The following is a 14,380-nucleotide window of genomic DNA, read 5'->3' as shown; positions in this document are numbered from 1 at the left end:
CATCCTTGATCAACATGGAACAATGAGGACACAGGTGTTATATAAGTTTTTAACAAGTGGATTTCTTTTGATTAAATATATAAAAAGAAATGAGTTACATCAATGGTCCATCTAGTTTACTTGAAAACAAGGTTAGAAAAACTCGTAACTCAAGATCGAGTTGATATACAAGGGAAGAAGTTAGGAGCTTTTAAAAAGTCAATCAGAATCGGGAAGAATCCAAATTGATTTTTACATACAAAAGAATAAATTTTGAAATTATATGTAATAAACTAAACTTATATATAATTGTTAAACAAATTTTTTAAAATTCTATGCCCCAACATTTTGGAAATAGGTAAAAAAAAAAAGTTACACTTGAAATGACTCAATTGCCTTTATTGAATCTTTTTAATGGAAAGTGTTAATTACTTAATTACTCAATTTGAACTTAATGAACTAATTATACCCTAAACCCTTATCTTATTAACTTACACTCTAAGCCATCTAAAATATTTCAACCTCCACCACTTGACACTGTCACCACCACCACTAGTTACTGCCATCAACATCCGTCGCCATCACCACCATTGTCGCATTGTGCAAGTACCGTGCTAGTTATTATTATTAGTTAATATAAAAGTGTCTCCCAATGACGTCTTCCATGGATTTTGGATCTCAAATACCGTCTTCAACGGTATATAGAGGAGGTTGAAATGTAGACAACCTTATCTCTATCAAAGGTAGAGAGGTTATTTTCAGGTTCCATCAAAGGACATTCAGCGTTGCTGGGCATGAGGAACAAACCCTTGACCTCTGTCTCCAAAATAAAAAGCTTCAACCACTGATCCAACCCAGTTTGTTATTATTAATTACTCGTAATATACAAAATGAAAATGAATTACATCAATGGTGCATCTAGTTTCTTTGAAAGACAACAATAGTTCATTTGCAAAACTATTTGCATATATTCTCTCCATTGGAACGATAAAAGGGGTGGATCTCATACATCGAACCGTAGGCTCAATAAGCTCAAATACACAATACATCCTTATCAATGAACTTATTATAGAGCTCACCAAACTCATTTTGACAAGACTTGTTCGACTCATTGAACTTGTTTAATTAGAAGAGCTTTCGAATGAGCCAACCTAAATACTGAGTTTTACGTTCGATTCGTAGAACTACTTACTAAATTTTTATTATAGCTCGAACAAGCTTGAGTTTGCCCCACAAGTACATCGCTAATTACTCGACTTGTCAACACTTCTATCACTACTAACATAAACTAAGCATAAAATGAAACTTGTAGTTAACACTTAACGTCACAAAAGGTAATAATTAGCAAATTAATGTTAAAAAGGTATTGAGTATGATATATGGGAACTCAATTATCTTACGCTACTTACGTAGATGAATGATTTGATAGATTTGTTGCTTGGTTGATGCGATACACGTCTCCTTTGTTTTTGTTGATGCACCTAAAGATTTTATATGATTGAGTTGTATGTTTATTTTATATAATAAATGAATAAAATGTGAAGTATCTATTCTGAGAAGAAATCAAACAGAAGTTTGGATATGATTTTTTTAATTTCATTAAAAAGGGTTAAAGTTATCAAGTACAATGCTTCTTTTTTTTTTTTTTAATTAAAAGGGTTAAAGTTATCAAGTATAATGTTTTTTTTTTTTTTTTTTTTTTTCTAATGTACTTTAATTTTGTTTGTGATGTTTTCCAAATGATTTTTGGTATTTTTCGTATCGGTTACTAAATAACTGGTGGTAACGACTAATAAAAAGTAATAGTGCCTGGTGGGGATATGTGACACTATCATTTATATGTCAAAATTTAAAATATAAATGTAGATAATTTATACTCTTTATAAAATTAATATAGATAAATGTATAACAATTTAATCTGATTTTTTATATGATCAATGGACTTTGAAAACAATCACTACTCTTTCATGCATTTACTTGGCATTTATGAAAACTAAAATGCCAATTAATTAATAAAATGACATGAATGTTTCACTTGTTATTTGCCATAATAACATACTATTTCATTATCAAATGATTATAAAGATTATTCTAATGATTTACTCGTAATTTTGAATAAAGGTCTTCCACATGTTTGATCGAGGTTGTGCTACCTGGCTCTTGGTGTATCTTTCGAGTGTCCTTATCGTTCAATTTTCGATCAAATTGCTGATAATTATGGTTTGTTTTCAGCTTTTAAAGTTCTAGGCAGTCTTTCAATGCATCAGTGGCGGATCTATGATAGCAAAACCTTCCACAACATCATCATTTAAGAACACAGAATGAAGCATACAAACAGTAGGACTCCCAACATTTAAATTAGGCATGACAAAGTAGTAGCAAATCAGACCCTACCATGTGAACACAAACAATTGTCTCCAGATCAACATCATAGCCAACAATATATTTAGATGTTAAACTAAGCAACAGGTTTCAAGAAACTACTGGGGACAATATCGATCAACACCAGCACCTCTATGACATGAACCGACAGTAAAGTAAAGTAACTCCCAATGCCGTCTTCCACGGGTTTTGGGTCCCAATACCATCTTCGACGGTGTATGGGGGAGGTTGATATGTAGACAGCCTTACCCCTACCAAAGGTAGAGAGGCTGCTTCCAGTATCTACCATAGGTAGAAAAAGACCTCCAGCTTTGCTAGGCATGAGGATCGAACCCATGACCTCTGTTTCCAGAGGCATGAGCTCCAACCACTGATCCAACCCAGTTGGTTTTGACATGAACCGACAGTGACCAGACTAAATGAAGTTGAAAGGGCATGGGCTGGATTGATGAATGAGTTTTAAGTTCAGCATGGTTACCAAAATTTATTCTTGTTTCTAGCATAGTTTTGCACGTTCTCTTACTTCTCTATCGTGCATGTTTTCTGTTGCATTCATGTTTTTCCATTTCTTAGTAGGTTGCATTTCTATCAAACGAAATTAATTACTCTCCAGATATGTAACTACTAACGAAAACGGCATACAAACTTTTAACTTTTATTATAAACTGAAATAAATAAATACATAGTTATGGCCAAATTACCCAAAATGAACATTGAGTTCTTTATTAAAAAAGAATATAAAACTTTAGAAATCAACATCAATATTACATGAATATTGCTATAGCAAAAAGATTTAAATCTTCCTAGACACACACACACACAGAAAAAAAAAAGGACGACTATAAACACGGGGATTGACAAGAAAAGTGACTTAACAAAAACTTCTTTTCAGTTTTTTAACTTGACAAGGAAAGTGACTTGACAAAAACTTCTTTTCAAAGTATTCACCAAACAAGTCAGGCATTTTGTAAGTTTGATTATGAAAAAACTTGGGCATCCTTTTCATAGCTAAAGCAAATGATGATATTAGATGGCTTGTGGAAGGACACGTAACATGTGACCATCAAAAAGAGATTTATGAACAACCAAAACAGGAACGTATCGAAAGTAAACCTGATGATGAATGAGGGGGGTCGGGGTCGGGGTCGGTATCAGATGCATTTCGTGGAAGATGTCGTAAAAACGCTTTCACCGCCCCATCCACCCCGTCCTCGTTCTCCATGGCCTTCGCAAGTTCTACAGCTCGTTCCTTCACCTGCAATAACATCTCCCCAATCATTCTGGTAACCCAGTTTCAACTTTTTTGCATTTTTAAACAATTAATCCCATGACGGGATAGAGTATCGTTGTTGTTACAAGTATGTAACATGTTGAAACTCTGAAGAGACTTAAATGATGGTGACAAAAGCCACTTGGTGGAATTTTAAACAAATTGTTTATCTATAACCAACAAATCAAACGGGTAAAATTTCATAATTAAGCGAAAGGTAAGATGGATCAAATGGGTCAACCCGGTCAAAAGTCACCCAGAGTGTTCTCAAATGCTTAAAACCTGTTAATCCACTACATATAAGAAAATGATGATTATATTACCACTATGGTTTGAATAAACTTATTAATTGAATTTAAATTTATAAGAGAAATGAAAACCATCGAAAACTATCCACTAGCATGGCAGCCCCACATCGCACGGGCATGCTAGTTTAAGACTAAAAAAATACAGACAAGAAAAGTGTTGGATCAACACAACCCAGTCATGACTCAAATTAATACGTTACCTGTTCTGACTTGTTACCCAACCCACCTGATCCAACAAATTTTCCAGCCTCTGGTTGTAAAGCAAAACTTCAAACTGGTATCAAGGACAAAATAATTAGAGCAAATTCAGATAACTAACAATGATTACCTTGGGATCTAGCATGAACTTTATTGCATCGATCAACTTGGGAAGCGTAAATTCATCAACTGATATTGGCGGAGGTCCCACGCCTCTGGCATGAATTCGTTCTCCCCAAAAGGGTTGATCTCCAAAGAAAGGTACGACCGTAGTCGGGCACTTATTGCAATAAAAGTGAAAATTCAAAAACAAATAATCAGAGAAACAAAAGGTGCAATGGGCTTTTTAAGATCATTACCGCGGCTTTAAGACCAGCAGCTGTCGTTCCAGCGCCTCCATGGTGGACCTGGATACATAAAAGTAATAGAAGTTATTGATTTAGGGGAGCACTGATAGGAAAACAAGAGCTACTTAAGAAGACACTACTTCATAGGCAGGCTCTCTTGACTCTTCTCTACGATACCTGACTGATCCTCAATTGGTTGTGATTATAATCAAGCATGGTCCCTAATTGTTTCCATTCCATACTTGATACTTGTAGGCTTCTTTAACTACGGGAACAGAGAAGCTTCCCCAACCGAAAGTGACCCTAATATAAATCCTAGAGGTGACAATTTCAACCCATAAATATAAATAGGTGAATTCAGCTTGCATATTATTGGCAATGTGCCAAACAGGCGAAACCGAATTAAGCTATCTAGAAAAACAGGACAACGGGTCGTAGCTGTCTCGAGACCAGTTTATCTGATAAATTGAATAATTGCTTCAAAATTCTGTTAAATACATGGGCTTGCGTCTCATGCCATACTTGTAAATTTTCCCACCCCGCATTAGGGGTCTTTGGGCATCGGTATAATATTTTCTGTAAACGTATTTACAAAATAGTATATCTTATAAATCTTCTAATAAAAGGTCAAAAACTTGACAGGTCAGTCGAACCAACTTGTTTTGTCCTCACTTAAAGATACCCTTTTGACCAGAACCCGTTACCAAACCCTCTGGTTTTGGCACCTCCGGTAATCTAGAACAGCAATACAGCATGGATATTGGTCAAGCAAGCACACTATAATTGACGCTGAGAGTGATCAACTATTCAAAAAAAAAAACTCATGTTTCATATAAGGATTGATAAACCTTGTAGGTTATCGTATTATTGTATTATATTATTGTGTGATTAAAGAAGATTACAAGAGGCTATATTTATAGAGTAGCCTAATTTAATACATGGAAACTAATACTATGGAAACTTAATATATAGAAACTAACCTATGTCTAATACTCCCCCGCAAGCTAAGCGCGGAGCGATTCTAGCTTGAAAAACATATAAGAAAAAACATAAAAAACTTAAATCTAAAAGCAATGTCTTTATCTTCAACTTCGGCCTTCAAACACCTTTTCTCCCCCGTTTCTGCCCCCGGCTTGTATTTGTGCCAAAAAAAGAGAAGTAAACCGCTGTTGTGAGCAGTGCCGCCTTTGTATGGTGGGAATTTGTTAGTAGAAACAATTTGTGTGCTTCACTGATTGTATACTACGGTTATATTCTTCCATTAGCGGCGCATTGTGGCGACGACTAGTGTTTCATATGCAGATTGTTTCTGCGGAGTTGACAGGACCGCCGTTGTAGGAACGATCTCTAAACCGTTGTTTGTTGTTGTTAGTAAGGTTTAGTGCTTAATCCAACTAAAGAAAAAAGGAAAATCATAGAAAAAATAAAATTTGTTTTGGTTTTTTGTAAGTGGAATTCTGAAAAAAAAAATCGAAATTAGAGTTTCGGGTTTCCAGGGGTGGTTTCCGGCGGCGACGGAGGCGAACGGCGGCGGCTGAAAAATTGAAGATATGGGTTTGTTCGGAATTTGAAAAAGAGTAAGATGGTGGTGGTGGTGAAGCTTCACTCACCGGAAAAATGAAGTAATTGTTGGAATTCGAAAATATTCCGGCAGCAATAGGGGTGGCGGTGCGTCTGACCTCCGGCGGCAACGAAATTTTTTGGGTTTTCTCGGATTTCGCATCCGTGACGAATGGTGGTGGTGGTGTTGTCTAATTTGAAGATTAGAAGGGGTGATTCAAGTCGAACAGATTTAGGGTTCTTTTTTTCCTGATCGGAATTTGTAGCCGGAATTGTATCCGGATTTTTGGCTCTGATACCATGATAAACCTTGTAGGTTATTGTAATATTGTATTATATTGTTGTGTGATTAAAGAGGATTACAAGAAGCTGTATTTATAGAGTAGCCTAACCTAATACATGGAAACTAATACTATGGAAACTTTATATATGGAAACCAACCTATGTCTAATAAGGATATTTCTAATAAGGTTGTAGATAAAGTTTAGACTCCCTTTGTTTGCTCGATATCTGAACAAACAAAATAACTTAAAGCTGGTGTTTCAGGCAGCATGATTTATCTTTGTCAGATGAGATTTATAAGCAGATTTATATATAGGAAAGGTCTGGTAGTTCAAGACAAAACATTAACCATGCAACTACTACATTATCAAGTCAAAACTCTGAACATTCAATGAAAAAAAGAGGATGCATTAATGTCCATAAAGTGCACAATGAAACCTCACCACAGATGCACATTGTAGGAAAAGCCAGTCATGAGGAATGTTGTCCAATGAGTATATATGATCCTTAGGTTCTGCCACTGGAGTAAAAATAGGTTTGCCAAATTAGTTTGATTCAGGGGAGACGTCTAGACAGCCTTCATTTGATACAAATAATGTAGTTACACATTTATAATTAAAAATTGATAATAGAAGAACACAAAAACTCAATAAAGTTATTAGCAAGATATGAAGTCATAGATACATCCAAAAATACAGGAGCGAAAAAACTTACAGTTGCCAAGACCACCCCATCCTTTGTTGATAATACCCCTTTGTCCAGTTGTTTCTAATGCTTCAACAATTATTTCTGTCATTTTCTCAGGTTCTTGAACAGGCTGAAAGAAAAATAAAAGCTATAAGAATATAAAACACTATCTATTATGAAAATATAAGAAAGACAGTATCTGTCATTGGGGCCACTCAATTAACTGAGCAAATAATTTCCTCACATGGCTTTCATTTTTTCAATCTTTTCTACTTCTTGCAAAGGGGTGGCGAGTACTTTCTGATCTATGAAACAACCACAAGTTCATATGTAAATTAAATAGAGAAATGAGTGACAAAACTTTAAGTACTTCCCATCTCCTAAGATTGTTTTATATGTGTGCATGCATGTGTATATATGTTGAACATCATGTTGATTAATTAAAGATCTGAGGCAAGTTTGTTTGTCAAGTATTTATTAAGTGTCATCTCGATAAAATTAATATGCTATTTGTTTTATGTGAATGGGTTCTACTCTTCTACCCTTATTTCAGAATCACTAGCAAAATAGATACTCCATAACTGTCTGATAAATATGTAACAAATAAATAAATGTATCAAGTATTTTCTTAGTAAGTAATAAAAATAAAAAATCCTAATTGACTTATTCGATTAAGTACTTTTTTCTTAAACCCATTAGATACTAAATAAACAGACCCTTATACTTTTTAGCTTCTATGTAACATAGTTATTAACAATTATATCTATTTTGCTAGTGATTCTGAAAAAAGGGTGAAATTGGTCGATTTCATTTCAGAACGTTCACATGAAACAAACAAGATATTATATTTAACTTGACAGCACTTAATAAATACAAAACAAACAAGTCAAAGTCTAAAAATACAGTGACTTGAAGCATAAAGCAGCACACCCAAGAATTTTCCAAGGACATGTCAGAAAAATAAATAATAAAACGCCTTGCATGCAACTACATTACAACGCTTTCTCATTAAGCCATTAAGTAAAAATCATACACCACCTATGTAATCATGATTAACACAAATATATTACTTCTACTCTTTTTTAGAATAGACAAGCAAGTGCTAATGGGTCAACATGATCCAACCCCCACCAGAGAATGACATGCTTCATATTCATACATGGTATGACCCGTTATCCAACCCGCCCACCTTGCCACCTCTTTTGGAAACATAAGAAATGCACAAGTAAATAGCTTCTCCACAGACATGAAAAGAACAAAGCTACAGAGTAGGCTTGAAGGGACTCACAAGACTACCAAAACCTACGTAGATAGGCTTTGGACCAGCTTTAAGCCATCTAACAAGTTCCTCCGGAGGTTCATAGTTTGAAGCAAGGTCAAGGAAACAAAATCCAACGACGTCAATCTTAGGTCCCCAGTCTACAAACGAAAAAATCAAATCATTCTGAAGTTGGAAAATAGATATAGACCAAACCTGAAACTTAAGCATTTGTTGCATGAGTCATCCCACCTCATAAGTGGTAACATTAAACAAGCATAAGGAATAGAAGAGGGTCCAAAGCCTAGGTACATGCATTTTTGGTCACTGGGCATATCTCATGAGCATTTGAGATAATGATGTAAATAGTATGTAAGTTGTAAATTCTCAATAAAAAGAGTTCCCAAATTCATATAAAACGATGGAACATATCAAATCCAGGTTTTATTTGAATAACACATAGTTAAAATATCTATCGTAGGGGTAAAAATGGATATTGTCAAATGGGTTTAAATAATTTAAGTTCATTTATTATGCATGTAATGTACCTTTTGGTTTAGGAACAAGATGAGGACTCCATATATATCCATGTGGAACATTAGCTTCTGAGCCTTGCGAACCACTTAAATATGTGACTGGCCGCAGCTTCAGTTTTTTCTTCCTAAGATCATTTATCATGTCTCGGATTCCAAGCCAAATTAAAGAATCAACAATTTGATATGACAGCTGCATTATAATTATTTAAAACAAAACAGATACAGGCTGAGTCGCTGAGAAAACTAGAAAATGAACATAGAGTTGAATGACCAGTATATGAAGGCAGGCAATGAACTAACTCTATATCCAGCTGGTTGCTTGACACGGGATAGGGGATGAGGAAATTCACTAGTGGGCCTAGTTTGAAGAAAAAGGCAAAGGTAGGAGAGATACTCATAATAAGAGATGAACTTCATGTTGATTAGAAGAGAACTTTTAATGACAACTTCTAAACTAGAAAAGACTTACGTCCAAGGCATTGTAAAAAAGATATGAATGGGTATTTTCAAAGCCTCTGCAATATGTGTATGTCCTGAAACAGATTTTCCAAGTTAATCAGTGAATCCAACAAGAAAACATGTGCTCTGAATATTAGAAAATGAACTTAGCGGAATGAAGGGCATGTCAACAAAAAAACACATGCATGTCAACAAAGAATGGATGACACGGTCCAAATAAGACGTGGACAACTTATATATTTCATCTCTTAGAAAGGCCTAGCAAAATTTCACCAGAACGGATTCATTTGACTACGTGCACAATTACTATCGCATCCAAGTTATGTAACATCATACACAATCCTCATAATTGAACTTATTAGATTCACATTAAAAAATCAATTAGTTCTTCTGATGTCCATCATACATACTATGATATATGAAATGTAAACCCTCACTATACACACTTTGCATACATCATTTCAGGCAAAAGGCATAGATAAAAGCATGTTTTGCACACATTAATCAAAAGAAAGAGATAAACAAAATACAGAAGTACTTGAATGCAACTGACTTCAAATCGATGATACTGTGAGAGGAACAATTACAGAACTTAAATGATAATAACTCGACACTCACCATATGCTGGGGGGTTGGCTATTATTGCTTCTGCTTTAAACGGAATTTTATTATCAAGATCAGGCTCTTTGCATGCCGGGAGTAATGAATATATTATCTCCTTCATCTGACTTCTCTGAACAGGAATCTCAGAAGGGCCTGAAGGCAAGAACCCTTTATTCTTAACCATGTCTGCATGACAATAACAGTTGAAAGGGAATCAGTTAAACGTAAGTAACCGCATACCCCTATTAGAGTCCGCAATTTCATTTATTGAAAGGGAAGCCCGACGAGGTCAACAAATCCGTGACTGCTCAATATGTAAGCCTGCTGTTAGGCATTGTACTTAGATTACTGACAAGACTGGTGGTACACAAATTAAATTTCAAGTACGAAACATATATGTTTACCTTACTTGACCACTTGAAACAAGATCAAACACTTCTTTTAATACAAATATAGATAAGGAATTTAAGCATACAATTAAGAGCAAACTCTTGTTTCTAAACTTTTATTCAGAAGCCAAGTAAAAAGTAGACCCATTTCCAGCATCTGCTTATTGATCAATTCTAAGTACCAGGTGCCAAGTATAAAGCAGGTTCACATAGTATACATAACTGAGAGGATGATCAAAACAAGCACATGGACCAAACATCTTTATTTAGCTTGACAACAATATAGATTCATGTAGAATCAACAATTTACAAGATGTTTACTCAATAACACATAAGCAACACGCTTTGATTAGAGCACAAGATTTTACAGAAGATGAAAGCGGATTGTTGTTAAATTCAAGTTACATTATCAAGTTTATGTTGAAAAGGAAACAAGGACATACACTCAGCAAGAACTTTAGGATCTCCGCCAAGGGGATAGAACTCCAATCCAGCAGTCAAGACAAATTCCTTGAAGTTTGAATGGGTTGCTAGCCTAACACGGTGGCCATATTCCTGAAAGAAAAACACAGCATCATCTATGAATCATCATTCACGTGCAAATTTACTATTGATCTTCATTTCACAGACCCTATACGTTCAGGGTTTACTTTCATGTGTTACTACTGGCAAAGAAAAATCCCAAACACGTAATGGGGAGTTTGGACCTGAATCCTATTTCTGATTCCATCACATTACACTGCTGAAGTTGGAGAGCAGATATTAAACATTTCAAAAAAGCAAATACAAAGGAGGAGGTTTTTATAGCTTGATAATCGTAAGTGTTTGAAGAAAAAACGTTAGGGTTACTTTCACTGCTTGATACCCAAAATTGTCTCATCAGTTGAATGGGTTCATAATTAGATCAGATATGACACTTTTGACATTATATTTATTATTATTTAAGGAATTATGACTTCATGCTCTTGTTGTGGATACCTAGTGATGCCAACTGAAAGCTTCCAACCATTACGGCGAGGTTGGTTGCCTTTCAGATTCTTTTAATGTCGAGGTCATAGTAATTTTGAGCATCATGTTTAATGAGTTGTGACCTATTCTCTATAGATGGCACAATACGATGCCAATTTGAAGTTTATAATCTGTAGTGTGAGGTTGAACAGTTAAAGGCTCTATCTGATTCTTGGACTCGAGATCAGAACATGTATGTGACCAGGCCGATTACAAAACTTATTTAGAACATAACCTGTCTGTTTCACAAAGTTCAAAATCATTAATATATGATGATAAAGAGAATAAAGAAAGGAAACCTGCAAACGCTTTCCAATTGCAACAAATGGTTGCACATCACCACGCGTTCCAACTATAAGCATTACTATCTGCAATGGTGGAGAATATTGAGGTTCCGTTGAGTCAACAAAATCCTCATTGGCTACATTTTGATCTTCCCCAGCTCCAACCCCGTAAGCCCTAGGCTCGACATCTGCAGGTATTTCGAATTCTACCGTTCCGTCCTCATTTACAGTAGTAATTCTGTTCAACAATTTGAGCTGCAATGTTTTTAATGTTCAACAGAAATCACAGACATGTACATGTAGAAGATCAAGGGGCTACATCAAACAAATGACATCAAGAACATTATGTATCAATCATAGGTATTATACAGACAAAACTCTTCAGGTTTTATTTTTTCTAGATGGAGAAGATAACAAAGGACATGAAACTATAACTTCTCTTCATTTAGTATACATAGATAGTACATGCCAGTGTCAATGACTCTCAAACTGAAGTTTTCTTTAATTTTTCTATTTAGCTGAATGTGGAACAAATCAATAAATATATAGGCAAACTCGAGTTGAAATAGAGCCGAGCAATTACTAATAAAATATTCTAGAGAGTAACATACTAAAAATAGTGGACTCTCCACTCCGGCTTCTGATTCAATGTTTCTCAGCTCAGTTACCAGTAGGGTTATGAATAACGCTAAAAAAGAATCAAATGCCTTGTTCAATAACGTATGAGAATCCTAGGGAAAGAAAACATCAATAAGCGCTTGCTCCTTTTCTACTTTTCCCTCGGGCTCGAGCAAGATTTTTGAACATAAGTCCCCCACAAATGTAAACATGTGAGGTGAGATTAAGATATATAGTTATATGTGATCCTTCCATCTAATATGAATTCATTCTGCTGAAGAGTCAAAATAAATACATATACATACAAATCGGTTTAGGCGTGTGGAAGCAACAGACCTTTTGACGAACAGATAACTTCTGATCAAATATCTGAGAGGCTTCTTCCACAAGTATATTGGCACGTTTAGGCCTTTCAGTTTTCGACTTTTCCAGCCTATGATGACTGGAAGGCGAGTCTAACTTGCCGGAACTTGATATATCAGATGACATTTTACGCAGTTTAAGTTGACTGGAAGATGACTCTAACTTATCAGAACCTGAAGATGCTGATGGTATATTATTCACTCTAGGTACCCTCCCACGACCTGCACAAAAAATCACAATAAAACTGAGATCAAATTAACATAAAGCAATACAAACCAAAACCTTACACAGATTTGTCATCATATCAGCAATGGACCTCACTCCCCCTTCCCTACACTTCCAATGTGGTACATTTCACATATTCACTTCAGCTAACTATTAGCTAGGCTATATAAAAAATTCAGCGAACAAAAAGCGGATTCCAGACTGGAAATTCTTTTCACCTTAAACAACATTGGTATCGATGTTAAATCAACTCCTTATGTCTTTATCTTAGCATTTTTTGGTTTTGTGTTCATGACTTCTCACAGCTTGTTTCATCTATTCTGACTAGCATTTCACAATCTAGTGCTACTGTACACTGAAAAGATTAAACCCCAATGAAGAAACCCTCTCCTATAAAAGGAGAGGGAATTCTCCCTCAAAGGCATGATCACAAATCAGCCGAACACACATATAAACCCTAACAAATCCCTTGGCGTCAAACTACCTTCGGGGAATCGCCAACAAACCCTAAAACCTCAACCATCTCTTCATAGACGGAGCCCCTAGCCGGAGTCTACATCCTACATGCTGTTTGGTGCACAATCACAGGGATACACATTTTCTAGTTCCGATTTTCGGTATATGAATTATAACATATTCTCCATTTAATAAATCAGATTAACGAAGCTAAACAGTTCGGTGTTTTCGACTTCTTGCCGCTCGTTTTCAGCTATTCTAATCAGTAATTCACAATATCGTAACATACGCCAATCTCTCGTATTTAATCGTCCGGAATAAATATGCTTCTTCAGTTATATCAACCAAACACACACACACATAACACGAAATAGATGCAGTTTAGGCAACTAATCAGTTTTCATATAAATGATTACTAAAATAAACTAGCAAAAATTTTTTTAAAGATAACTTCGAAAACTAGCCATTGCAGTTTTTGTTATATGTAATATACATACATATATATATATATACAGTATAGATTTTTATTATATATGAACTATAAAAAAATCTGCAAATAATAAGAAAAAAAATTAACCTGAAGAAGAAGTAGTACTAGTAACGCCGTTATCTAACTCCGTTCCACCGTTAGCACCGTCCTTCTCAAACTTAACAGAATCACTAACGCCGTTAGAAACTAAACCACCGCCAGAAGCTTCCCTACCAGATAATGAAGAAGAAGAGGTAGCTACATTCTTATCCATCACGTGCGTATCACGTGGCTATAGATACAGATCGACAAAATATAAAATGTGTATGTATATGTGTGTGCGTGAATGTGTGTGCCGGAGAGTTGCAGGTTTTAGTAAAGCTCGGGAATATATATACAAAAAATAAAAATAAAAATAAAAAAAATTGAACGGCGGAATATATATATACTATTTTATATTTGCGGTGTTTAGTGAGAGAGAGGGAAAAAGAGAGGGACACGCGTTTAAAGTGAGCAGTGCGAGAATTACGTGGGTACAAGTAGTTAAAGCGTTAATTATTATTTTTTTTTTAAATTAGAAAAAGCGTTTGATTATGTATGACGGTTGTTTGTATGTGAAAAGGTGGTGATGATGTACAAATTGGTGAAGCGTAGTGGATGTGAATTGACTCGTTGAGAATTTCATTTTGTCCAAAGATT

At 35.2% G+C, this 14,380-nt stretch overlaps 1 protein-coding gene across 4 annotated transcripts; it reads right to left on the bottom strand.

Annotated features, from left to right (window-relative positions):
• Window positions 1-1,922: 1,922 nt before the first annotated feature.
• Window positions 1,923-14,061, bottom strand: LOC122607298 (sterol 3-beta-glucosyltransferase UGT80A2). 4 transcript variants are annotated; one of them, XM_043780242.1, is made up of 15 exons: window positions 13,790-14,061; window positions 12,505-12,752; window positions 11,566-11,805; window positions 10,702-10,813; window positions 9,885-10,055; window positions 9,277-9,340; window positions 9,108-9,165; window positions 8,820-8,997; window positions 8,302-8,432; window positions 7,041-7,161; window positions 6,770-6,846; window positions 4,497-4,544; window positions 4,268-4,417; window positions 3,475-3,616; window positions 1,923-2,254 (listed from the first exon to the last, which is right to left on the bottom strand). In XM_043780242.1, the coding sequence occupies exons 1-15, from the start codon at window positions 13,953-13,955 to the stop codon at window positions 2,235-2,237; spliced, it is 1,926 nt and encodes a 641-aa protein (XP_043636177.1). In that variant the 5' UTR covers window positions 13,956-14,061; the 3' UTR covers window positions 1,923-2,234. The 4 variants fall into 4 exon arrangements, with proteins under 4 accessions (XP_043636177.1, XP_043636174.1, XP_043636173.1 ...); XM_043780239.1 differs by lacking the exon at window positions 1,923-2,254 and adding an exon at window positions 2,685-2,904 and having other exon boundaries at window positions 7,041-7,143; XM_043780238.1 differs by lacking the exon at window positions 1,923-2,254 and having other exon boundaries at window positions 3,059-3,616.
• Between the last annotated feature and the right edge of the window lie 319 nt (window positions 14,062-14,380).

Source organism: Erigeron canadensis, chromosome 7 (genome assembly GCF_010389155.1).
Source record: "Erigeron canadensis isolate Cc75 chromosome 7, C_canadensis_v1, whole genome shotgun sequence".
Classification (NCBI taxonomy): domain Eukaryota; kingdom Viridiplantae; phylum Streptophyta; class Magnoliopsida; order Asterales; family Asteraceae; genus Erigeron; species Erigeron canadensis.
The sequence above is the reverse complement of the archived record's forward strand: the minus strand, read 5'-3'. Positions and strand labels throughout refer to the sequence as shown.